Source organism: Oenanthe melanoleuca, chromosome 4, assembly GCF_029582105.1.
Source record: "Oenanthe melanoleuca isolate GR-GAL-2019-014 chromosome 4, OMel1.0, whole genome shotgun sequence".
Lineage (NCBI taxonomy): Eukaryota > Metazoa > Chordata > Aves > Passeriformes > Muscicapidae > Oenanthe > Oenanthe melanoleuca.
The window spans coordinates 14,920,419-14,947,056 of NC_079337.1; the positions used below are offsets into that span (position 1 = coordinate 14,920,419).

The following is a 26,638-nucleotide window of genomic DNA, read 5'->3' on the forward strand; positions in this document are numbered from 1 at the left end:
AAGCCTCAACAACAGGGGAAAGAGGGGAGGATGGGAAGGACCTCACCTGATGAAAGCTGGAGGCAAGTCAGTGCACATCAGAAAGTTTTCTCCTTTCCAAGAGTTGGCCTATTCCTCTTCCTTTACCCCAACACAGGGAATGGGAAAGGAGAGGAAACCTTCTCTGTCAGGGCTTGAGGTGCTGGGCTTTGTGGAACATGTATCTCAGAGACTTCCAGTACCTTGTACCAGCAAACAGGCTGTAGTTAAGGGACAGTATCCCCACTGACAAAGGCTACCTTACCATGTTACTATGGAATTCAAAATTAAAATATTTGCCTGAAAAGGTACAGACAGAACATAAAAACCACCTTACCTGAAGACTCAAGAGATGCAGTGCAACAAATAAATATATTTATTCTTACTTTTTTCCATTTTTTTTTTAACAACAGTAGGAGAATAATTGCAGATAGGGTTTTTTTGCCAAGTATGTACTTTGCTTATTGATTTTTGCATTCAGGGTGGTCTACAGCTACAGACTTGGTTTTGTATTTTTTTTTCAATCAGGTTTGTCCTAGGATAAATAGAGTGACTAAGTATTCAAAGCTACTAAAAACTTATTAGGTGTGTAACACAGTGAACTACTTCACAGTAATAAACATAATCCCTAAAGCAAACACACAGGAAGACTGTTTTATTCATAGCTGGAATTGAGAAGAAGCCTCTTTTTTTTCTTTTTAGCATCTTGCTATTTCAGTCAAAATGGATTTTGTTCACCACTGTTACCCTTTCAAACAAAAAGCAGTTATAAAAATTACTTAATAAAAACATACTCTCATATTTTTTATGCCAGTTTCTCAAAGACTATTCTAAAAAAGTCAGCCTGTTCAACCTAATATAAGAAGAAGGTCAAGTATGGAAAATCAAGAGTAAAAAACCTCACAGTAAAAATAAGAATTTCTGTGGCATGTAGTGGTTAGTTTTAAAGAAGTGAACAAAAGAAAAAGCCTCACTAGAAGTCATAGAGCTACACAGCTACTATCTTTTTACAGCAGGTGTATTTTCTACCATAGCCTTGATTTTTATTACTTTATATTTTTAAATAACTTAAAATAATAATGAGTTCGCCTGCCAGCAGCCAACTCAAAAACACATTGGAAAAAGAAAAAAAAAACCAGCCACCATTACAGTGGTAGGGAGAAATTCTCCTCAGCAGCCAATTTTTGTGTCCAGTCCTTTCCCTTCTTAGCAATCCCAGCTTCTGGGATATATTCAGCTTATTAGGAATGAGAGCTCTTCAATGCAGCCTTGAGTTTCACTGAAAGGAATGGTGAACACTTCCCCTCTGTAAGCTCCTGTGAGTCCTTGTGGCAGCTCTGCAGAGTCCTTGTAGCAGCAAGCTGCAGCAAAACCAAAGCAAAGAATATTCCATCCAGGTGTGAAATGATTCATAGGCAGCATCTGAGATCTTCAAAGGATTCTCAATCAATACTTCAGCCTAAATCCCAGCTGAGTGGGCTGTGATTTTATCTCATCTGTCAGATGGGAGAAGCTGCCTGTTTGTTCTTGAATTAACTTCTTTCATCTGTGCTGCCAGGATATGGCAACTGACTGCACATCTTTCATCGTTCTGAGTGCCACTCAGTGCACAGAAAAATAAACCAAGCCATGCCCCTTGGCAATCCACGTAACACAGCAACAGCAGACACGGGGTGCTCTAGACTCTGCCCAGAAGTGCTGACCTGAAAGGCACAGAGAAATGCAAATGGGTAAAGACAATCGTTGGAATGATGTAAATCTTCTCAGACAGAGTGACTGCATAAGGAGGCTGTGAAACTGAGATTCCTGTTACTACAGATTTTCACCTTGTCACCCTGTGTCATGTGGAATGTCTGTGCCCTGATGTAACTCTGTCTTCTCAAAATGACTGGAATCAATCAGATGGAATTGTTACATCCTCCCCCCATCTTAATGGTTCATGTATCCTTCCACAATTAGTAAACTCAAAGAGCTGATGAGGCTGCATTTTAATAGCAGTAGAAGAAAAGCAAAAAATAGGACTTTGCTGAATATTCTTCCCCAGCCTGAACTCTAAATTGTTAACTGGCTTCATTAATGCATTTGCCCCAGAGCAATCTTTATGCAAACCTCAGCCCTGTCTGAAAGGCTGGTGCAGAAAGGGATGCAGTAGCTGTGAAAACATCTGTGAGGAATCCAGAGTGCTTGTATAGTACTTGTGAGGAAGTGGGGATTTCTTGGGAGTTTAGAAAGTACTTTCTTCCTTCACTGAGTAACACAAGAAATTAAAATACAAAATTACTTATTCTAATTCCCATTTCCTAAGGGAAAGAAGGACTGAGAGGGTTTAAGATAAAGACTGATTGTTCTGTTTTTCCAAGAGTTCCAGCTTGAAGGGGGGGTGGTTTACAACCTCGCTGTGCCCCATCTGTTGAAACATGTAACATGCCATTTGGTTTTAACTGCTTGATGCTTGCTCTGTTTCCCATTCTATTTATTTATTGATCTGGGTAACCTCTGACACAAACCTTAGTGTCTTCCATCTGTCCTTTTCAATGTGGTTCTCAGGACCCTCGCTTTCATAGGAAGCCAAGTAAAGTGCTGCAATCAGAAGCAAATACATTATGTTAGGCCTACTGGCATTTTAAAATTTGCTCTCTCTGCAGAGCAGACTGAGTTAAATGAAGCAGGCATGTATTATCCATTCCTCAGTTTAGGGCTTCAGAATCCCATTAGGAAGTATAGCATTGCTTATAATTGCACCCAGACAATGCTAACAAACTGTGTATGAGAACAAAGACTGCCCCCAGGGGGGGAAAAACCAACCAGTGGAAACTCAAAAGCACGGGGAAAAGAAAGCACTCAAGAGAAAATAAAATGAGCCCAGGGACATGGTGCTTTGTAAATAGCCAGTGAAGTCCCTGTTTTCTTCCTTAAGCAGCACCCTTTAGTGCAAAGCATCCTGAAAGTCCACATAAATACATTTCATGTGACATTTAGAGGGACCACATCAATCTGGTTTGTTCTATTTCAGAACCAACGTTGATTCTCACAGACTATAAAAGAAAAATCTTAAAAGACATGAAAGACAAATCTTATCTTCTCTGTCATTTGCAAGGGAGGAGCATTTTTCACTTGCCAGACAGAGATGTCTCAGGACAGTCCTTCCTTACTGTGAGGAAGCCACAAATTAACACAGAAAGAGATTAAGCAGTAGCCAGTGACACCATCCCTGCACAAGTCCAGAGCTCCTTACCATCATCACTGAAGACTGGGACAGAGAGCAAGTACTGCAGAATCTTCCAATCCCTTTCAAAAGGACACTCCACTTGCTTCCATGTCATAAATTCACTGACTTGTTTTGCCAACTCCCAAAATTTCTGTCAGAATATAAAGCAGAGGAGGTGAAATCAATCGAATAGCATTGCTTACCCTGAACATTTCTTAAAAAGAGGGAGAGATCTTGGTTTGGAGACCAAGGCTTCGATTGTCCTTGGGTTTAGGGATAGAATTGAACATGATCTGACTCAACAGCTCAGCTTTTAACTTTTGTGTTCCTGTTTCAAGTTATGGTAACTTCCCACTCCTTCACCTTGTTAAAATTGCTGTTGTGAATACAAATATAGTAGATCATGAAGTACACTTAATTTTTTCAAGGAGCTGGTAACACTCCTTTTGCCCAAACTTTAACTTTGATGATGCTCGTGCTTTTTGTTTTGCAATTTAATACACAGTGATTTTCATATCAGATGCTTAATACTCTACTGACATTTCAAAATCCAGATGTTTCCTGTCAGTCAGCAAATATGAAATGCTTTATTTTCTTGCTGGAAATCTATGCCAAAAATAAACACTCCCCATGTAGTGTGCTGATGCCATTAATTGATAAATTCTTTAAATTAAAGTTGAACATGCCTCAAGTGCACATGGATTCCTTGAGCAAAAGGACATCCCAGATGATTGCACAGCCTAGTTTTAGAACCTTTAGGCTAATTCAGGCCTATGACTACAACTGAATGTACTGTACTTTTGTGTGAATGACCCAGGCTTCTTGAAAACTGCAAGTACCAGGAAACAAATCATTGGGTAACTCACCCTGTGTCAGATAAAAGCATGAAATCAGAGGCAGAAGAGCTACTGGAAGACAAGGAAGTCAAAACTCCCTCACTGCTGCTCTATCACATATTTCTTCAGAGACAATCTGGGACCAACATGCATGAAAATGCTGCCTACATATCTTGATAAAGGAGGAACCTGCTTTTTATGTGAGGAATTAAAAGATGAGCCCTAAGATACTAATTTGAACATTTTGTCATTAACTATAGCAAACCTGTGAATTGAAATGTTGAGATGAATTTGAGCACTGGGAAGAAGTTCTGACTTTTTTCCCCCCACTAAAAAACTGGGAATATTGAAAGTTTCTATAAACACTCCATCTTTGATAAAACTTCTTTTTCCTGACTACCTCCAGTTCCCCTGAGAAGATAAATTCCAGTCTGTGTTTGTTCTCCCAGAGTCCAATGGAAATAGGACTGTGATCTTCTTCAGTTTTCTGTTAAAGGGCTGACCCTGCATTTAAAACCTCATCAAACTCAGTGCTCTACTCACCTCAAAATTGACGTGACCATTTGGAAGGCGATTGGCACAACCCTCATTGAGGAAATAAATATCTTTGATCAAGAGGCTGAAGAAAGGTATCACAATCTAGGGAGAGAACAGCATTATTATCAGTCTGTCCTGAATGAAGACACAACAGTCTACAGAGAAAAATGAAAGGAAGTCAGGTGATACAAAAGATATGCAAATACTGAAGGAGTAAGGATTCTACATCTTTACACAAAAACTGCATTCACTACATTTGAAAATACAAGTCTCTCCACAAAGTCCTATGTCATGTCCTTCTTATTTTCTTTTTTTTGCTTCTTCCTTGCAGATTTCAGAAGATAAATGGTCAGAGGCATCTACTTCTTAATGTAATTCCTGCAGGGTATCTCATAGTATAGCTTTCCCTCTTGACAGGACTTGCTTGGTAAATGAGGGGAGCTGCACATTAAAGCACAGCAGGGAATATTGGGGTAGCAGCATGAGCACACATGGTTTTTGAGCTACAATTCCCTGAGCTCATGCAAGTCATGGAACCTTGGTATTGACGGGCTTAAAATTAAGCATTTCCTGCCAACTGGGCAAACTATTTCCTTTGGACAATGCTGGAGAATTTTACTTTCTTACAATGGTTCCATGTTAATTTTTTTTTTTTTCCTATGAAGTTTTCACAGCTATGCATCCTTCGTTCCAAGTGGGGATAAAGCAAATGCCACTTATTATTTCTGTGCAGCACTTCACTGCACCATATTTCAATATCTCTGAGTTCTTTCTCTGAAGTCTTAAAATTGACTTTTCTCTGAAAAGAAGTAAGCCTCTTACATTTAAACTTCTGGTACTTTGAATGATATGTGAGCAGACTCTTAGGACTCAGAAAGACATTCCACACATAACAACAGTATAGATCAGGAGACTGCACGTGGATTTGCTTCATCTGCCTGGTAGTTTATTCCATGAACTCCAGGATCATGTTTATTAAACACAGCATGAAGCCCTAATATCATAAGGAGTTGATGAGCAACTGCTTCCAAGTGGAGAGCAGCTAGGAAGCTGTTTGATTCCCTTCCACAAGAACTACCACTGAGATTCTGCATCTAAAGACTATACACAGGAAGGGAATGCCACAGCTCTGTCTAGATTTGAGGTTTAGAACACCTTTTACGAGTAAGTTTTGAAGTCTTTCCACCTTAAGCCATGAATTACTGAAAGATTAGCACAAGTAGCATCTCTAAGAACAAATTACTAGCAACCTCATGTCAGGCTTTAGCCTTTCTATTTGTAGTATGGGCTTGTGAGCCATAGGTGTCTGTAAAAGAGAAACGAGCTGAGGCAATGTACTTATTTTACTGAAATAATCAAATCATTTAATGTTTGGACTTTCAGTCAGCACCAAACTGATCTGGCAGCTTTTTATAAGCCCACCAAGGGTAGAGTTGAGAATTCCAGGATAAAGGTTTACCATGCAGCTTAATAAGCACATTTCCCTTTTGCCCATTGCCAAGTAATTTGCAAACACACCTTCTCTCTGCTGCTGTGAGCTGTCAGGGACCTCTGGGTGGCTCCACGCAGGGCAGTTCGGTAATTATAAAAATTGCTGGAAGGGTCCATCTGATGCTGCAAGGCATGAAAAAATGCAAATAATGAAGTACACAAAATCCTTTTTCAACTGAGTGACTCCCAAATAGGAAAAGGTCTTCTGAACAGCCCCACAAATACAGCTCTGTAGAGGACTATGGTATCACTCTGTCTGCTCATTTGATCAGAAGGGAACTTTGTTTTAAAAAATGGCCATTCAGCACAACAAGGGATCCAGTATATTCTCTTGGATAAATCACAAACTCATGCAGTGCTGCATGATCTTGACAAAAGTCAGCAGGACAATATCCATTAGGAGCACAAGTATACTAAATTAAATGTCACAATGAAGCCAACCTTGCATTTTAGAGCAGTTAAAAGTTAAATGGTATTAACAGCCTCCTGTCCAAATATTAGCCAAACTCACCTCAAGAATATCAAACTTGGCTGTCTTCACTTTTGCCCAGGTTTTCTTTAATCGAGACACAGGACTCATGTTCATGCCAGCTTGATATAAGAGAAAGAGATTGGACTTGTAAGTATTTCTAAAGTAAAGAATCTATTACCAATTACAAGTATTTTCGATGGAGCTACTCAAGAAATCAGTCACTGTTTTCTTTAAATTCCAAAATAACCTTGGAAACAAATTCTTCATCTCTTACAGAATGAAAGCTCTAAAAAAATGCTATGACATTATTTAATGTGAATTTGATAAAACATGTATATAAAGCAGAAAAGCTCAAATGAGTGTGTTCTGAACACCATCTCTTACATAATTCATTGAAAACTACACATAACTACGAAGTTTTTGCATTTCAAATTAAAAAAAACAAACTAAACACCCCCAGTATTTTCCTACCAGATAGAAAGAGGGTGGAATTTTTAAACCACTAGGATGTGATAGAAATTATGGAAGACATCAATTCTCCATATTACATTATTATTAGGGAAAGTCACTATTCCAATTTAGCACTGAAGCTGGTTTCAAAAAGTAGGGATTTAGGTCTCTGAAGAGTTGCAATGAAAACTTAGGTTTATATCAACTTTATACTACACTCATAGCACTACAACAGTGTTGAGTAACTTCGTGCTGCTGACCAAGCTAAGCAGTAGACTTCTGTGGGAAGCACTCTGCCCCTTTTATCCAGATTTAAACAGGGATAAAATAATATCTCAGTACACATACTTACAAATAATAGCCATTAAGGAATTGAAGTTGCCAATGTTAAAACATTCCCGTGCCACATCGATGAAATATTCTATCACTCTTGCTCTGTGCTTCTTCTTCACAGGCTGCAAGAGATGCATTTGTAGGGTTATGCTCAGCAGGGAACAGCACTCAGACACATCCCCAAAGAAATAACACCCCTGCTAAAAGTCTTTTCCATATGTACCACGGCTTCACACTATCCTTTACATGTAGAGGAAGCCACACTGTTCAAAAAGCATTCAGGACAAACCTGATCCCAGGCAGGCAGAGAGCAGGGACAGCAGGCAAAGAAGTTCTGCCAAGAAGAAGGATATGAAGAACAGCAGAGCAGAGTAGAGGGTCAGCCAGAGGAGAGAAATGTGCCTCAGTTCACAAGAGGCTTTCAGAGAAGAGAACAGCAGGCCAGACATGCTCACGTACCAAGAAGGGCTAACCCAGAATTAATCATCACTGTCACACAAACAAGGCTGAGGCACCAGTATAATGCTGAAAACACTGAACTTATTTCCTCCTCAGACGTGCTCTGACTGCATCCAAATGCGAACAATTACAGAACCAAGCGAATGAAAAGTCCAAAAGGCACCAAACCTGAAAAGGCTTCATAGTTTTGGATAACTAAACAAAACCTTTCAGCACAAAAAGTCCTTGCTCACCATACAGATTTCTGTTGCAACCAAGTAACTCAGCCTGTTAAACCACTCCACATAGGCTTCAAGATTCCGAGTCTTCTTTCGATCTCCATAGCAGCTCTACAGACAGAATTAAAATAGCAGCTTTTAGCACAATTTATCTTTTCCCTGTGAGATCTTTTGGCTTTCTGCCTTGCCATTCCCAAACATTGTCAAGTAACCAGGAATGACTCAAATTACCCAAAGTGACAGAAAGCTTGGAGGGAAAGCGGCAGTGGTAGCATTCAACATGTGTCACTTCCTTCTGAGCTGTCAGCCCAGTAAAGCACTCCAGCAGCCATGTGGAATCCACCCTGTGCTTTAATGCTTTAAGGACCTCAGACAGACTTATGCAAACAATCAGGGCTAAATATCTGCATAAAGCTCCCTTGAATAGGCACACTGTTTCAGTGCTTATTCCTGTAAGTTCTCTGCAAGTGCAGCAGGAAAACAGAGGCCAGGCACATTATGTTTGGCTGTTGATGACAAATGGACATACTGCATCCCAATTTTGGGAGATCAGCTCTACCATTTTGATGGGATTATCCCTTTCCTGAGCAGTGCTATGCTGTATCATCTTGGAATCATTTCCACACTACATTTCAGGGTTGCCTAAAAAGGGGTAGACAGCAGTTTCAGTGATCTCTAGTGGGAAAAACAATTTCAGAGACCACCTGAATGAACATCAAATTGTAACCTTGCATCATTCTATTCTGTTTGTCAGTTTTAAGCTAATTCAAGTTTTAATGGACTGACTTTGCCACAGTTTGTTTACAGAGGTTAAGTTATCTTGAAAAACATAAAAAATTAAGTCATTTTGAAAACAGCACTCAAAGAGATGACAACTCCATCATGACTGGTTAAAAACACTGCATATTTGCCTTCCATCTCACATAGATCTAGAGCCCTCTGCACTCTTTTTGTTATGTCTGCTCTATCTGCAAATTCCCCCATGTGCCACTTGGCTGCAAAGTGTTCAGTTTACTAAAAAGCATGTCAAAAATAAATAATGCAGAAAGCAAACTCAGCCTCTTCCAGCTGCAGGCTGCATAGATGGCACAGGGAAAACATTCAGAAGATTAAGTTCTCCCTTAGTTTAAGTCAGAAAACCCTGGAAATGTGTTCATTTAAGTCAATTTGTTTGCTGACTTCTGGAGCTTCAGGAGTTGTACTCCAGAAAGAAAAAAACCATAAACAAAATGTTTAATGGGACTACTAAAGTTTGTTTTCTACTGGTCCTTATTTATTGCTGGACCTCACTTGCAGCTCATGGTGCACCTGATGGAAAATGATGCATTTCAGAGCTGCTCCAGATCTGCTCCCATTACCTTGTCATTATTCAAAGGATCCTTTTGCACAAACGCCTGGATAAATTCTTCTGGTCCAATATAATTGAGTCTTTCCTAAACAAAGCACAGAAGGAGCCAGGTCATATCCCCTGTTAACCTGCACTTCAAAAAGAGGGGAAGGATGAAGTCATCCCTGGGAGTGTAACAACTCACAAGCTCGATGTGTGTCAGCTGCTGAGCTAACACATAGGGATCATTGCAGACTGTGATGATGTCCCTCTGCATGGACTGGGGCTTGGTCTTTAGCAGTGTGAGGCGATCTGTGGATGTGGTGGCATCAATTTTTGCAAGCACTTCCTCATACTGGGTAACCGCGGCCAGCTTCCGAATCAGGTTCTGGAGGAGCTGCTGCACGTTCTTCCTGTACACCTGTCAGAACAAACAATCAGAAATCTCTTCCAAAATGGGAGAAGACAGCATTAAAGTCTGCATGACACCACAACAGATACCTGCTGATACCTGTGTTTGTTGCCAACTTAAGCTAAGCTTTACTACAAGAATTTGTAATATTATCATTTCATCAGACCAAAAGGAATCCAGCTGAGGGTTTAAGCAGTGATTGTCTCACATGTTCAGTATCGACCCAGTTAGCTCAAAGAAAAAATGTGTTCAATCTACATCCTGAAAAGTACTGGAGGAAATACAAGAAATTAAAATACTCCATCTTCTCCTGCTTAAGACCACAGAAAAAAGCAAATATGTGGCCATTCAGTGATAAACAAAGCGCCTGCTTCTCTCTGCAGCAAATCAAGACCAGTTTCACCAAAGTCAGAGCTCAAACTTGCAATGAATCTGAGGAAAAGATAACAAAATAATCTCTCTCTTCAGCCTTTGCAGACCTTTCCATGTAGTGATTTAAGTTACCAGGAGTGACAATTTTAAATAGGAGCAGAACTCAGCTCTTAAGTAGATAGATCTGTGTAACCAAGGTGGTTACTCTTCCAGATTCCACATATCCTAAAGCCACTAAAATAAAACCTAGGTGACTTCAAAAAGGATCATCTAAAAACTACTGTCTGCACACTATAGTATGGTCAGTCCAAGGCAGCAATATTTCCCTTTTCCTGATGAATTTGTCCTTTCCTCCAAAGCCTTTTTCAAATGTGTTGTTTTGAAGGTGTGACATGTTAGTGTGGTGAGAGATTTTGGTTGTACTCTGACTGACGGCTCCTAAAAGAACTGGAGTTCAATAATTCAGGAAGTGGAATAAGAAGGTATAAGTAGAACTGTAGTGAACAGGAGTAGGAAACTGCTTCTTTTGTATCCTTTAAGGTAATGACTCACAAAAATCCAAGTGATCTATAGAAAAGCAAGGTCAAGGAAGTTGCCATTTACTGTTCCAAGCAGTTCACAATAAAACAAGTCAATTTACTGCAGTGCTTGCTTTCACTTTGTCTTTCTAAAGGAAACATCGAAGTCAAAAGAACCTCAAAGCTACAGCTAGAAAGGATTTATAGTTCTCTGCAGAGTAGGATTCCTCCCTTTGCACATTTTCTAGCAGCTTTGTACATCTGTCTTTCCCTTCAATAGACAATTTCACTGTTTAAACTATCTGTAGTGCCAGAAACTTCGTTGCAGACAACCCTTCCCTCTTCTCATTTCATTCTTCCATCCACCAACTCAACTTCCTCCAGGCTAAGCAGTTCTTTTTTTTTTGTTGTACCAGTGAGTATTTTTCAAGTGGGTGTGATCCCTCAGTCCTAACTACTTTGCTTGGAACTAGACTTCAGTTTCCTATCTTGCTATGAAGAGTATCTAGAAACAAAGCAACCTGGCACTTCTGGAGGGAGGGCACACCTCTTGCCTCTTCCCAGTTCAAACTTCCCTGGAGCTTTCTTGCAACCTTCAACTTGCACATCAAAATTGGTCTCTTTTTCATTTGTATTTCATACCATCTCTTGTCGCATTTTCTTTCATCCCTCCCCACTTTGACAACACCAAAATATATGTCAGCTTCCAAGGTCAGTTAGGTTTGCTCTTTTCCATGCTTGTGTACGCCTTTGGCAGCACTCTCAGCTCCTCTCAGTCCAGTTTACCTCCACGCCTGTTAGTGTGCTGTTGGCTGCCTCATCCATATCATTACTTAGAAGCTTATATAAGGAACACTGGTCCCTGAGGAACACTGGATCACAATGCCATTTAGCAATTGCTATTTGTGTTTATAGTTCTTCCAAATGCCACTCCAGTGCGTGTTTTGCAATCACAGCATTATGCCAGCTACACAGGATTTGCTTACTGAAACCTTGTTAATTCCCTTCCACTAAGTAAATATACCCCTTGGCTTTTGGCTGAGTCTATTTCAGCACTTAAAAGACAAGCATCAAAATATTTCATAATAACCACGTGGAACTTTACTTCCATCTTAAAAAGTGGGATTTAGAAAAAGGTCAGGTGATTTCCTTGTGTGCTCCATCCACAGAAAGGAATATGACAGACTTCCTCTGAGTTGATGCTTTAAGCTCAAGACAATTCTTCCTGGTCCAGTCCTCTTTTAGAAATTTCTCTCCAAACCTGCTGTAACTTTTCCATTGACCTACATGTCAAAGGCCCAATTCCAACATACCTTACTTGAGAAATTATCAACATTGATAGGGATTTCTCAGCTATTGTCCTAGCTAGCTTCTTCCAAGTAGAATCACTAAGATGATAAATACCAAGCTGTGCCTGTCTGCACAAAATGGGATTATGTTATGGGCTTAGAAGTGGAGAGAACCTTGCCCATGAATTGGAGAAGATCTGCTTATGCTGTGTAGTTTCATCCTAGGCTTAGGCACCAAACAGAACTTTTTGACTACCAGCACCTTCATGCTAAGTTTTCTCAAGCACCTAGAGCCACACCATATTATTAACAGGAATATAAGCAGTAATAGGAATGCCTTTTAATCCAATAACTTTGTGTGCAGACAACTTACCTCATCCCCACTGGTTATTCTTTGTGCCAACTCCTTCAAGTTCCTCATCATTCTTTCATCTCGGAAATCATAAGGAAAAGTCTCTGTCCACTCAGTCAACAACTGTAGGATTTTTGGTGCAATTTTCTGGGTCCAGTTCTATTTGGAAACAGTAGTGAAGAATGTTACATTTAACAGCAATGCAGGAAATACCTAGCTCAAAGGAAATAGAATTCTGTTCTGTAGGATAGTGTAGAGCATAAGGGTATGAATGTCAAGTGAATTTTAGTCTTAATTTCATTCAGCATTGGATTACAGGTCAGAGCCAATGGCCATGGAAGCCAATGAAGAGACTCTCATTGGCTTAACTGACCTGGAAAGTAGGCCTCAGGTGGGTGGAAATGACTCCCCTCATTATCAGGAGTGTCTCAGTGCAAGGCATAGATTAGTGTTTCCATAACTTGTGACTAACCCTCCACAAGGAAAGTGGAAAATTTCAGTTGTGCCAGGACCTATGTGTGCACTACACCTTATGAGAGAAACCTGTGTATGGAGAGAGGCAGGCTGGGGAGGAGATGTGGTGGTCAGAGGCTGCCTTGGGAATAGTGACCATTAAATGATTTTTGATTATTGGTGGAGTAAGGAGGGAAAATCTCTGCCTTGGACTTTCAGAGTGCAGATTTTGGCCTGTTCAGGGCCCTGATTCAGAGATTCTCTTGGTAAAACAGTGCAGCAGAAGCAGCAGCCCTTATGGAGCACAGGCTGAGCACTGTGGAAATTCCCCATGAATTTCAGTGAATAAAGGGAGAAATTCTAATTGCTTGGGCCAGGTTTTCAATCTGTTCAATCCCACTGAGGACTCTCTGGAATAGGAGTATTCTGGTTTGGGCAGGGACCTGGGAAGTGCCTGACAGTGGGGGATCTTACCTTGTCCAGGGCAGGCTCACTGAGCCTCTGCTGCTCCGTGCACAGGTGGCAGACTTTGGCCATGAGCTCGTATGGGTGCATGAAGAGGCGGGAGCTGAGAAGGAAGGTGAAGATGTATGTCCTCTGCAAGCAACAGAACACAGAGAAACGCATAAATTACCAGCATTTTTTTGTATTTTCTCAAAATGCCCTCCTGAAAAATCTGCTCCTCATGCTTTATTATCTGCAGAAGAAAACTCTACATGTGGCTGTTGCCAAACTTGCCAAAAGCAGTTACTACAGAGGTAAGCATTTAATTTAACACTTATCATTGCTCCAGAACCAGTATTATAAACTCAAGCCAAGGTATGCAAGATTAAACCAAAACAAGGCAGGGCAAAGGTGGTTTAGCTCTCCTATTGCTCACAGCCTTATTGCAAGCTCATTACCTGAAATTACTCAGAATAAAATTTCAACTTATCTTCTCTTGCTCTATGGTAAACCTTTGTCTCCTGGGTGAAAGTGGAGGGAACTACATAGCTTAATTCTACAGAATAAAAATCAGTAACTGATTCTGAGGTTGCAAGAAGAGGCTCCTTATTTTGCCTTGATTTTCCATATATCATGATTTGAACTCATTGTGAGATGGATATTCAGAATATCTGTATCTCTGGCACCCACTCTACAAAGACTCTACAATGTTCTGGCTCTAGAAACTTGGAATAAATCATGATGTTTCAGCAATCAGTGTCTAAATTGCTACATATTTGAAGTTTACACTAAGCATTAATGGATAAGCACTAGCTTAAGTACAGTCCTGTGCTGCTCTTAATTCTGACCCAAGTTAAAAAAGATCCTATCTTGGGAATGAGAATAGATCAATGACAATAACAGAAGCTGAACATAAGCAGAGTTATGTCTTGCAGGAGCATGTTGACAAGTAGAGCTGCAGTTTCATCATCCACCAGTTATCTCCAACTGCCCTTTCCTGCCACCTTTTGATATCATTCTTTCTTACCTTCTTTTCTAAGAATTACAGAAAATGTCTCAATGCATGGACGTGCCAAAAATTCTCACATGACAAACCTCCTGTTGTCACACCCAGCCTCTGCTGATCCTGAACAGTGTTCAACATTTTGGTTGCTTATTGCAAGATACACATAGACCTCAGATGAGCAATGGGAAATATGCATTAAAAAATGCTTGGTTTTGCAATAAATACTTTCATTCTGTCTCAGCTGTGGTCATGCCTTTCTCTTCAGCCTGCCTGGCAGCTTTTTGAGGGTCAATGGTACACACAATCCATCAAGCAATAAGCCAGTCTAGGTGTGTGCTTTATAAATGAGTCACCAGGGTTGCTCAGCTTACAGCAGGAGTAATAAAGCATTAGACTTCCTAGGTTAGGTGAGTTACTGCATGCTGCACTCAGGTGAAGCACATATTATCACTGCTGGTCAGCCACTTGAACCTCTTCCTTAGCCATGGATGTGACACATTCTGCTCCTGCTGCACATTCCCCTTTAGAAGACACATCAGGTCTGGCCATTCAGTTAGCTGGGTGTGTAACTTACATCGGGGTAGTAATCCACATTGGGTACCAAGTGCTGGATCAGAGCTTCCAGAGACCCTGACAGGAGATTGTTGTCCTGGTAATAGAGCCCTCCACAGTTGTCCTCTTTTGTCTGAAACAGGTTCCTGTTGTAGCTGCTGCTGTCAAACATTGCTGCAAAGGGAGGTGTCTGTGGCATCTTTCCCTGCAGAGACACACAAGAGATAAGGGATAATTCAGAGAAGGGACAATGTAAGGGGATTCCTATCTTCCAGAGATAATACTGCACTAGAAAGATAACTCAGTGTCACACCATGCACACAGCAAAGACTGTACTGTTTTCAAGCCTGTGCAGACTTCTCAGGAAAGGGCCAACACAGGCTTTCACCACTGCCTGTCACAATCGCCAGCTGCTTCTTTTATATCTTGCTGTTTCTTTATTAAATGACAGATAAGATGTCCAAGCTGAGAGTTAGATGGAGGTACAAAAATCCTGACAGGCTTTGGGAACTCAGACTTTCTATAAAGCTTTTGGGAATGTGTTCACATGTTCACCTTTGTCAAATCCTGAAAGTAGCTCCCTAAGAGCAGCACTCTGATGGGGAAGTGTGCTCAGGCTGTCCCAGGCTGACACACCCCCAGCCAGAGCAGAAGGAGAGAGACTGAAGTGAAGCCCTGGAAAGGTTTTGTGAGAGGAGAGTCTCCTTTATGCAACATGACAGCCATGTAACTGCAATCCCAAACCTCCCATTTCCCAACTCCACCCTGGTAAATTGGTGCTTGGTTTTCCCAATAACACTGTGACAGGCGTGACCCAGGCTAAAGCCTGATGCTTCAGTGCACCTGCCTCCACCTACTCTGAGTGGCTCTACAGAAATTTGGAAAAGCTTGCCTGGGCATAGTTGCTTACCACTGTTATCCAAGTTTACCAACAACATAAAAGATGAGACCAGGTTCAGAGTTTTGTTAAATGTTCTCCCCAAATTCTGTGAAATTGTGTTTTCTGTGAAATTCTGTGAATCCTGTGTTTTCCAGCTTTAGGAGAAACAAAGCAATTACTCATCAGTCTGCATCTTAGTGCCTGTGGAATCAAAATGTCTTTCCAAGGAAAAGATCAGTCAGTGCTGCAGGCTGCTCAGTCATTCAGAGCAGTGGGTGGGCAGCAAGGGGGCCATGACCACCCAAGAGCTCCTTTGGTAATGCAGTATCTGAAAAGGCCAAAAGATAAAATCTCTCTGATTGCTTGAGTGTTGAGTTATAAACTCCTTTCTTCTCCCTCCTTCCCTGCTTTCTGGGAGTAGCAACTCTTGTTAGTTTAAGGAACTTAGGTATTACAGTCTCGATGGGAAGCAAAGCCTGTGCCCAGTTTTAACCACAAATGTGCTGTTTAACTCTCCTGCAGCAGCTGCTGGGCTGTGGGTGCTGATGGGCATTCAGGGAGAGACAGATAAACTGCAAAAGGGGATGGCACTGTTTCCAATCCTCCCCACAACTTCAAGGCAAGGGAGATCAAACTGAGGGGACAATATCCACAGACTGCTGTGCTCATGTGTCAACCCAGCATGTGTGAGTGCATGAGAAAAGCATTAATGCCTCTGAGCCATCATTGTAAGTGCAGATGCTGTTTCTTTTCTCTCCATTGTATCAAATCCTATTCGGGAAAAGGCTCTTTAAAGCCACAGGCCCCAGCAAACAGCAGCCTGTGAAGGCACCCCGTTTTGAGAACAACTAGTGATGTGACAGCCTGGAGATAAATAGAGTGCTGCCATCTGTGTGCTCCCCCAATACCCACAATAAAGCACTTTTCAGAGTGAGCTTGGTGGAGATGAGAAGCTATTAAGTAATTAGCCAGATTCCTTAGCTTGGACCTGAAGCACCACACAGACTTGCTGCTGCTGCTGGCAGTGTGTCCAGACAATGCAGACATTCAAACCAGCACAAGCCTGAGCGGTTCAGTAAATAAACGGCAAGAGAAAGCCAAAAACAAAGGCAGAGAAGGACAGTGGAGAGAGCCTCCTGGCCTACATGACCTGTGCTAATTCCACCTTGAGAGGTGCCAAAAGGTATCTGCATCAAAATGGGAAAGACTGAAAAGTGTCCATGTCTGAAAAGTGACATCAGACACCGTGCAGCTGTTCAATCAGCGATTCAATTCCACCCAGCCCAATGAACTGGGAGAAGAATGAAGTAAATACACATGCCACAGCATAACAGGGTGAAGTGCAGGACTGAACTTAACAGGGTTCCTGTACAAGGGAGTTCAAATTACTGGGCAGGTGAGATACAACCCTACCATGGCCATGCTGTGCACCAATAAAGCACCCTGATGCATAAAGACTCCTGGTCTTTCAGGTTCTTTGCAAGGCTAGCCCAGTTTAAGGAACAAAACTTTACTGAGGAGCTGACAGGAACCTTCTGCATCATTTCCTAAGTTTTCATACTGTGCATGTAAAGCCACAGACTTGAACCAACTCCAAAATATCTGTCAGCCCACTGACGTTGACAAGTTCTGTTTGCACCAAAACTACCGAAGCACGGTTTATTCAGCCAAAATGCAAGTGGCAGTGAACAGTGTGTAAACACTGCAACCTAAATATTTGTAGCACTGTGGCTCCAAGGTAATACTCCACAGGGAAGTGAGAAAGGCTAGTCTGCACCTGCAAAACAACTTGATATCAATATCAGCACTTGTAAAAAACCAAGGCAAGTAGTTGCTTCAACCCAGATTCATATTAACCAAAACAGCCTAATTCAGGGTGAGACTGGAATCTGCAGGGGATTTAGCCAGACTAGCCAGCAATTAGTTTTGATTTCATGCAATCCTCACAACATAAATCAGACAGGCTGGAGACACAGTCTCATAGAGCCTCATCAGAAGGAAAGAAAAAACCATCAGGCCATTAACAGATGTACTGATTTGTAACCATAAAATAAAATTATCAAAAGTCTGTCTCAAAGGGGTACATATTGTGTCACTTATTTGCTAACTATTTCTGGAAGCTGCTTGACAGAGAGGGCTCAGTCCTGCTTCAGTGAGACACCAAGTCGTGGTGATGTTCTGTGTGGTCCAAACTGGGTTTCACTTGGAAGCGAACAGGACACAGGACACGTTCTCCATGTGATGAAAAGGGATGATAGCAAAGTGTGACAGAGATAAATATAGCATAGCCAATGGGATGAGATGATTCATACAACACATGTGCTTTTCCAGCATGACTCCTTCATTATCTTGACCTTGACTCCTCTGCTGTATTTTATTTGGAGGTGTAGACACAAAGCAGCATTCTTCTAACTAAAAGCTTCTTTAGCTGAAGCTTCATCTAAACCCTGCCTTCAGAATAACTTGAAATTTGGTTATAGAGCAGATTATGGTCCACAAATATGTGGCATATAGAGCAGGGGTATCTTGGGACCTAAAAATATTGTTGACAAAACACAGCAGGGCAAGATCTGATGAGCAGGAATTGGGGAAAAAAGACAAGAAATTTTATTCCAGTGAAAAATGTCCTGGGAGTTAAAAACTGGAACTTTTTAACTGGGCTTTGGAAACATTTGGCTAGCAATCACATGGAAACCCATTTATCTTTTCTCTCTTAATTTTTTTTTTCCCAAGAATGAAAAGAGTGCAGGTGTTTTTGTTTTTTTTTTTAAGATCTGACTTGAAGGAAAGAGCAATGAAATAATTTCCTGGCTTTACCAGTGGTACTCTCCTGTGACAGAGAAGTCAAAAACTCTGCAGTGTGGAAAGAGGATTACAACATCTTTTTCTGGATTTACTATCATTATGGAGAACATGAGACCCTGGGCATTGAGGTCCATGTTCTGGCTAGGAGCAGCCTCTGACAGGAAAGAAGCCTCAACCTTCCCAGGAACAGCACTGTAATAGGAAATCAGAGCCAAAGACTATGTGCTCAAACCCCCACCATCTCCTGCAGGAGCCAAGTTTCAGTTTGGCAAAACTAAAAGAATCAGACGTAGCTTTCAAGGCTGCCAAGTGCTTTCCCAAATCTTTATGTTTAAAAAAAAAAAAAAAAAAAAAAAAAAGTGTTTACTACTACAAACAGTGGAAGGTTGCATTGATTTGTTTTCATTTATATTAAAGAGCTCAGGCTGTCCATCAGATTCATAAAACAAACCCAACAATATGGACAGCTGGTATCCTTCACAGAAGCACCCACTGAGAAGTTCAGTAGTAGCTATGAAAGGTGCCTTTAAATCCACTGCCAAACATTTTCAGCTCCTCTGTTAGTTGGTTTTTCACCCACACTATATCCCTCAGGCAGAGGAATGGTATGAGTCCCAATGCCCACCTGCCCTTAAAAGATGCAAACTTCAGAAATGCAATTACATCCCCTCAGAGCCGTTCCCTATACAATCAGAAACCCTTAACCACATTTAGCAGGTGATTACCATCCATTATTGTTGTTAAGGATGCCATCATAAAACTGAGGTATGGCAAAACAAAAGACTGACTTCCTGCAGGACCCAAGTTCCAGAGAGGGCCCTCATTATCCCAACTCTTCCTTTTGTTAGCAACACGCCTACAGAAGCCCTTCCTGTTGTCTTTGACATCCCTGGCCAGACTCAGTTCTAACTGGCCCTTAGCCTTCCTAACCTCACCCCTTAGCTACCTGAACAATTTCCCCATATTCCTCCAGACTTACATCCCCTCCTTGTCTCCCTAGCCTGCCTTTCATGAAGAGCCAACAACCTTCCATTCCAATGCCCCACCACAGTCTCTGTGTGATGCCAGTGATATCACACCCACGCAGGCATGTGCATGTCTCCAATTCTTCTTGTTTGTTCCCCATACTGTGTGTGTTTGTGTAGAGGCATCTGAGCCAGGCCCTTGATAAAGCTGACTGGAGCAGCTGGAATCCCTTTGCAGTGCTTGGGGCATCCACCCAGGCTGCCCAAAACAAAAGCATACCAGACACAGCCCATCACATTCCATACAGCTCTTCAGTGGTGTGTGTGTGTGTGTGCTTTGCTCACACAGCAAGTTTTTGGGGTTGGTTTTTTTTTTTTGGTTTGGTTTTTTTTCTTTTCCACTGCAAGGTTAAGGGGAATTAATGGGAATTTTAGCTCAAGCTACTGAGAAGATAAGATGGGTGTTTCATGTGTCTTACTTGCAGTAATTAAAATCACAGAACTACCCCAGCTCAAGCCTTCTTGCTTCCACTCTTTGTGATGAATTTGCCATACAATTCTCAGTGTGACTTCAGCACCAACTCTGAGTTGTAGTTCCTTCCTAGAATTACTTATTAAGTGTATCTTTTAAGAGGCAGAGCACAGAATATTTTTTCATACTCACGTGAGATGAAAAGGGGAGTGATATCAGCTTTTTCCAGACTGAAATTAAGAGGAAGATTAAGAACCTCTCAAAAGGAATCCACCCCAGAGGAAGAGGACCAAAACTATCCATGCTGGACAGTGTCATAACAGGTAGAGATAAGAAACCTGACTGAGCCTTAAAGTACTTTTTGGTTTTCACTAAAACAGCAGAGGATAAACAATTTTGTAAAGTTTTCCAAAAATCACCCAGGCAACAGTAAGCTGCAAAGGAAAATGAAAAACGCTAGTAAGCAAAGAATAAAACAGGATCTGAAATTCAAGTAGAGGCATCTTCCCCCTGAATGTGCATTTTTCTTGGGTCTATAAATAGACCCAGCTGATGATTTTGGAAGGTCAGATGCAGCACTGCTGACGGATCACTCACGTATGAGAACTTTGGCACAGTAATTAAGTGAATCCTGAATGACTTGAAATTGAAGTCCTTGGATACTGAACAGCAAAGGTGTGATGGACATAAATACATTTTTGTGTTTACTTGGGAGCATTAGGAACATTGTGGGGCATTTGGATTTCCCCAAATCTGCAAGTGTAGAAAAAGGGAAGGAAACAAACAAGTTCCTCTTTGTTGCTGATATGCTGTAAATCCATGTCCCTGCTAAAGCCCCACAACTCATCTCCCCTTCTATCCTCTCCCATCCTCTTCTTCAGTGGGGCAGGAAGAGAGAGAGAGTCTCTAATGATGCTGAGGTGGCTGTGACAGCATTGCTGCAGTGCCAGGCAAGAACAGGCAGGCAGACTGCATCACAGCAAAAACCCCAGCTGCTGGAAAATCACTCAGCCCAGGGAGAGGACAGGACATATGTTCCTCCCAAACAAAACACATGATACAATCTGTCCGTGCTGCTGGACACACAATAGCAACAGCCTTGAAACACATGACACTGAAAGGATACCACACCTACAACATATAATTTCTTAAAGCACTTATCTCTTACCATGAACACAATGCTGCTGAGATTTCTGTCTGTAGGTTAAAACCAAGGAGGCCACAATTATTTAAAAAGATATGAAGCATGCTCCATCACCAACTGACTAATCTTTTTGTTAAGTCAATTTTTAAGTTATTTTTAATTCTATGGGTAATTTCTTCATCTGGATGATGTCCTTTTAGCATTTGAATGCAATATAAGGCTTTTCTCATATAAGTGTGGGGTTTTTGTACCTTGTACATCTTTTTGTTAATCCCAGTTTCAGAAAAGAAGTTTAAAACATGAATAAACAGGATAAGTATATATTATAAGTGACATGATGGATTAGCACAGCAGTAATTAAATGTCAGAAGGCACAAGAGATTATAGAAAAGTTCAGTCCATTGCATGCTCCATATTGACTCTTCAAGATTTGAGGGATTTACAGAATGAATGAAATGGAAAAAGAGGCACAAGAGACTCAGGCCAGCCAAAGGATTCAATGAAATACCTCCCACCTTAAAAAACAACACACATAGCTACTCTTTTCTACCAAAATGTCCAGCAGACAGCAGGACTGAAAGCAAGAATGCTTCTAAAGCCTTTCAGTTCTTTATGTTACTGAAGCAGAGTGGGGATTTTAGAAGCAAAGCATTCCCCTTATTGGACCCAGTGAAGCACAGAAACAGTTCTGCATTCACTCTACTTGTTCTTAAATATTACAGCCTTACAAGACTAAAATCCCACCTCTCTACTCAGCCAGCTGCAGACTGGTTTGTCAGGGCTGCCATCCACCAGCACGATGCAGAGCTCCACAGCCTGGAGGAGTTCACCACCCTGCTCCCACACTGCTGAGCAGCAGCTGGGATGCTGCTCCTCCATCAGCTGATGGGCTGTGGTCAGGAATCTGAAGGCAAGGATGTTTTATTCCAAAACATCACACTGTAAAGTGAGTGATTCAGCAGCTGATTCAAGGTGGCTGAGATGTCCAGGAATGGGGTGTGGGATGGGGTGGACAGATGGGGCCTGTGATGCCATCCATGCTATGCTACCCCCACTAGTGAATCAGAACTCTGACACGAGTCTGTAGCTCTGTATCTACAGAGTTCTGCATCATTTCTGTAGCATGCTTTGTGCCTCCTGCATACTTCAAACTGACAAAACTGAAATGTGATGTTTTCAACAGAGATGCTTCCCCTGCTATCACTATCACCAGAAGGTGGTGGTAAGTTTGTGGTATAAGACTTTCACTAATCTTGGGGGGTGGGATCCATTCTATATGACAGGGATGTGAACCTTGAGACGTGACAGGGATGTAATCCTAACCCACCCCAGGTGATCAAAGCCAAAAGATCCACCTTCTCTATCTGCATGGTCAGTAGCTAAGCAGCAGCTGAACAATTTCAGAGTGATAACTGGCTTCATCAAGAGCTGTTCACACATCCACCCACAGAAAACAGAAGCAGAATTATTTCAGTGCTTAGACCTGGCAGCTGGTAGTTTAGATCTGCTTCTGACTCTGCTACAAGCTCCTCACGTGGCTGTAGTCAAGTCACTCAGTTTCTCATTACAGCATTCCTCTGCTTGACAGCACAAAGAGGGATAAGTATGGGGTTATTTCCTTTCATTAAGCACTAAGATCTTTTTTCAAAAGGTGTACAGAAGGTGTATCATATATTACTGCCACGGTACTAGCCTTAAGCATGAAGCTCTCTTGACATGGTTACTTCTTCATCCTCATCAAAGCAAGACACCTTCTGAATCCCAAAACTGTTCCTCTTTTCAGACACCCATGCTTGGCCTTTTGCTACAACCTACAGTACACTTCAAAAGAAAACACCTCTCCCTTTAGTAATCTCAATGGGCAGACAAGTTATAATTTACAACAGCAAGCTGTAGTAGTGTTAAATAACAGTACTAAATTTCATTTAACTGTTTCTACCTAAAACCTCATTGCCTAATGTCTCTGCCATTTAGATGACGCAGAAACATTGCTAGTTTTAAGGCAAACAATTCATATGATCTTTTTTCCCAGTCACCAAGTCCTCACGTTTCTATGAACAGCAAGGAATTTTTACTGACACTTCAATATACAGCAGGTTGAAAGCAGTATACTAACAGGAATATTTCAGTTAAGCCCCCACCACCATAACAAAAAAAATAAATACACTTTCCAATGTCTAGATTGAAGATAAAAATGGATGGTTCCACTTTGTCAGAGAGGAAGTACAGCTCTGTATCAGCATCAGCTGCACTTGCCTTGCACCCATTTATATCTAGGCTGGGTATCAGCCAGTGGCTTCTAGAACAGAGCTGGGTCTGAGGTACTGAGAGCTTGTTGTTTGCAATCAGCTTGCCTGACTCCTTGGGAAATCAAGGAGAAGCACATTAGAGCCCAAAAGACAGAGAAGATATTTTTCTGGCAGGGCCACAGTGGAAATCTCTGCCCTGGCAGGCTGCCCCTGCTGGTTCTGTCAGCCTTTGAGCCCCAGCAGCAGTTCCCCTGCCCGACTCAGGGTGGACCCCTGGGCTTGGCAATCGATGGTCAAGCGCTGCTTGCCCTGAAACAATTACAATTAAGTCAGCACCCGGCAGGTATGGTATCGAGCAAATGCACACCATGCTGGGCTGCCAAAAGATCATTACAAACGTGGCCTAATAGTGCCTGGATCCCTGCAGGATGCTTAAGGGAGGATCAACTCCAGTCCTGATAGACAAGTACTGTCAGTTCAGCACGCTACATTCATGCAGAAAGCACCTGGCCTTGTATCAGTGAGAGCAATTATCTCAGAGAAAACCCCACTCCCCAGTCTGACTCAAGCTTATTTATCCTCTGCCTTACTCCTTGAGAATCCAAACTCACTGTGCTGGCTGGTGCTCCCAGGCTCCTCTCTGCAGGTGTGCTATCTGGCATTTCTGGCCCTATTTCCAGATGTGACAAGAAGCAAGCAGAGTACCTGACCCCATGGGAGGGGCAGGTGACCCTGGGGAACATTTTATTCTGGGGAGAAGATGTATTTTGATGAATCAAACCCAAAATAGTCAGAATGCATGGATCTGAGTCATTCAGTGCTATTCTGGAGCCGCCTAGGGAGAATGAGCTGGATTGTTGTCATGATCCTGCACATTTTCCATTTAAAAATACAGTCACACTAAATGCCACCCAATTCAGCTTCCTCACTGTAATGATTAGTTTTCTAATACTACTTCTTACACCAGCTAGAACAGAGGAGAAATTAGCAACAGCTTTCAGCTGGAGTCCTTGCCTCCTGTTTGTAAATTATGTATTGTCTTGCTGTGGCTGCAAAATGCACTCTGGAAGCTTTGTTTACAAGCTCATTTTCTATCAAAGTGTTTATTAGATGATGTGGCTCAGTCCATCATACCCATGCCAAGCAAGGGGCGCTTGTCAGTGCTTGCAGAGTACACCTGTGTGTTTACTAACATTTGGAAAAAATGCTTAAGTATGTGCAACCACAAACTGTGCCTCCTCATCTGAAATGCAGGCATTTTATCCCAACCAGCCCCAGTCTGTGTTAGCAGACCCTTACAGTGATGTACAGCACTATGGCAATATGATCCACACACAGCTCCTTCCTGTCTTCACTCCAAGAAAAGCTCACTCTTTAACTACCCAGTTACAAAAGTAAAGCCCCATGCTGTCAGGGCTCCAGTTCATACTTCCAGTTTCATTTCCCAGTTCATATTCCTTCAGTGATCACATTCCAGGGTTGAAGTGTGCCTGTCACCTCTGGCACAGAGTGACAGCAGCTCACCCCGCAGACCAGGGGCAGGTAGGGTGACTGCACTCCCCAGGGACTGCTTAGATAACCCGCACAACTGCAGCAATACACACAGGGCTGTCCCCCAAAACCTCGGCAGAAAGAAACCACAAAGAATGTAAACCAACAGGGATTCAGTGCGCCGTACAAAAAAAAGCATTTTGCTCAGTGTGTGGCACAGCTGTGAGCTTAACCCCTGCTAAATCAATAATTTCTTCCCTCTTTTACAAAGATAAAACAAATCCTACAGTGACCTGTTACAGTCCTGCTGTTCAAAGGAGTGATATCCCCACTGCTTATCCAAAATCAGAGCTTGGTCTCAGCTATTCGTTCTCTCCAGCACAGCTCATCAGTTAGCTCCTTGTCTTGGGTATATTTAGCCTTGATTTTCAGCTGATTAACAGCTTCTCTCCAAGGCATCTCATTTGAAAGCCTTAAGATAAGCCTGAGGAAGCCCGTACCTCAAAAAGCTCTTCTCAGCTTTCAAAACAGACAGCCTGCCGAAACAGTCCTGCCTGCGCAAAGCCGCAGATTCCCACAGATGGCACTGACATCTCAGCCCACCAAGGCGGCAACCTCCCTGAACGCACCCCCTCGACATTCCCGGCTTAGACAGGGCTGCCCGAGGTACAGAGCACCTCTTTGTTCCCGGCTCCTTTGATTTATCAGGCCGTTCTTGCCCTCTGAGAGGAGTCAGCCCTCCTCCGCTCTGTTAGAACTCCTCCGGCAGAGTTCCTCATCCCTCTGTGTTCCATTTAGATTCACACACAGCCAGACGGGCGGGCACTGCTCTTAGGGCTGCCTTAGCTCACAGGCTGGACTGAGTCTTGGGTCGGTTAACAGCGATTTTGGGTGAGTTAACACTGATTTTGGGTGAGTTAACACTGATTTTGGGTGAGTTAACAATCCTCACTCTGCTCGCACCCCCGAGCTGCTGGCACCTCACACAGCGCAGGAGCCTGAAGTTTTACCGCACTTACACTCAGCAAAGCCACACACACACACCTACACCTGTTTTACTCAGCTCTACAAACACGGCCTGGTAAATAAAAATCACATAGTTCAGTTGTAGGACCTGTTCTATTTTACTGCAGGGAAGGGGATAAGGAGAAGGACCGCCACTGATGGGTGGGAGTTTCTCCCTTCCCCAATATCCTGATAACCCCTCCAAAAGCAGCTCTGTCCGCACAGAACTGGGGAGCCAGGAAGGAGATTAAACAGCAGGAGGAATGAGACCGTCCTGCCGGGGCTGGCAAAGAAGACAGAGACGGATGGATGGATGGACGGACGGACAAGACGCACCGCAGACTCGCGGACCGTACCTGGAAGTGGCCGCAGGCGCTCCGGTCCCAGACGCTGCTTTATGGCTCTCACACCCTCATCATCCAGGACACAGCACAGGACAGCACAGCACAGCCCGGCTCCCCATGCACTGTGCCGGCGGGCGGAGCTCCGTGAGGCGCCGCTCCCGCCCCGAGCCGTCCCCGCCCCGCCCGCGCCGCAGCGCCGGGGCCGCCGTGAGGGCGGGGGCGGAGCGGCCCGGCCGGAGAGCTCGGAGGAACCGGCCCGGAGAGCTCGGAGCATCCAGCCCGGCCGGAGAGCTCGGAGGAGCCGGCCCGGAGCGCTCGGAGCATCCAGCCCGGCCGGAGAGCTCGGAGGTGCCCACCCGGAGGGCTCGGAGGTGCCCACCCGGAGGGCTCGGAGGTGCCCGGCCGGAGGGCTCGGAGGTGCCCGGCCGGAGAGCGCGGCCTGCGGAGCCAGGCACGGCCTCAGCTGCTGTGTTGAGTGTCCCGGGTTTCCTCAGCCCGGTGCTGTTTCTTCTCTCTCCCCAGTTCTCGTCCAGTTA

General features: G+C 42.9%; 1 protein-coding gene across 1 annotated transcript; it reads right to left on the reverse strand.

Annotated features, from left to right (window-relative positions):
- Nucleotides 1-371: 371 nt before the first annotated feature.
- On the reverse strand, nucleotides 372-26,295 carry RASGEF1B (RasGEF domain family member 1B). Its single transcript, XM_056489925.1, has 14 exons — nucleotides 26,115-26,295; nucleotides 14,770-14,952; nucleotides 13,220-13,342; nucleotides 12,314-12,451; nucleotides 9,555-9,770; nucleotides 9,381-9,455; nucleotides 8,038-8,133; nucleotides 7,365-7,467; nucleotides 6,602-6,681; nucleotides 6,118-6,213; nucleotides 4,606-4,701; nucleotides 3,254-3,377; nucleotides 2,526-2,598; nucleotides 372-1,721 (listed from the first exon to the last, which is right to left on the reverse strand). Exons 2-14 carry the CDS (start codon nucleotides 14,944-14,946, stop codon nucleotides 1,697-1,699), a joined length of 1,422 nt encoding a protein of 473 aa, XP_056345900.1. The 5' UTR covers nucleotides 14,947-14,952; nucleotides 26,115-26,295; the 3' UTR covers nucleotides 372-1,696.
- Between the last annotated feature and the right edge of the window lie 343 nt (nucleotides 26,296-26,638).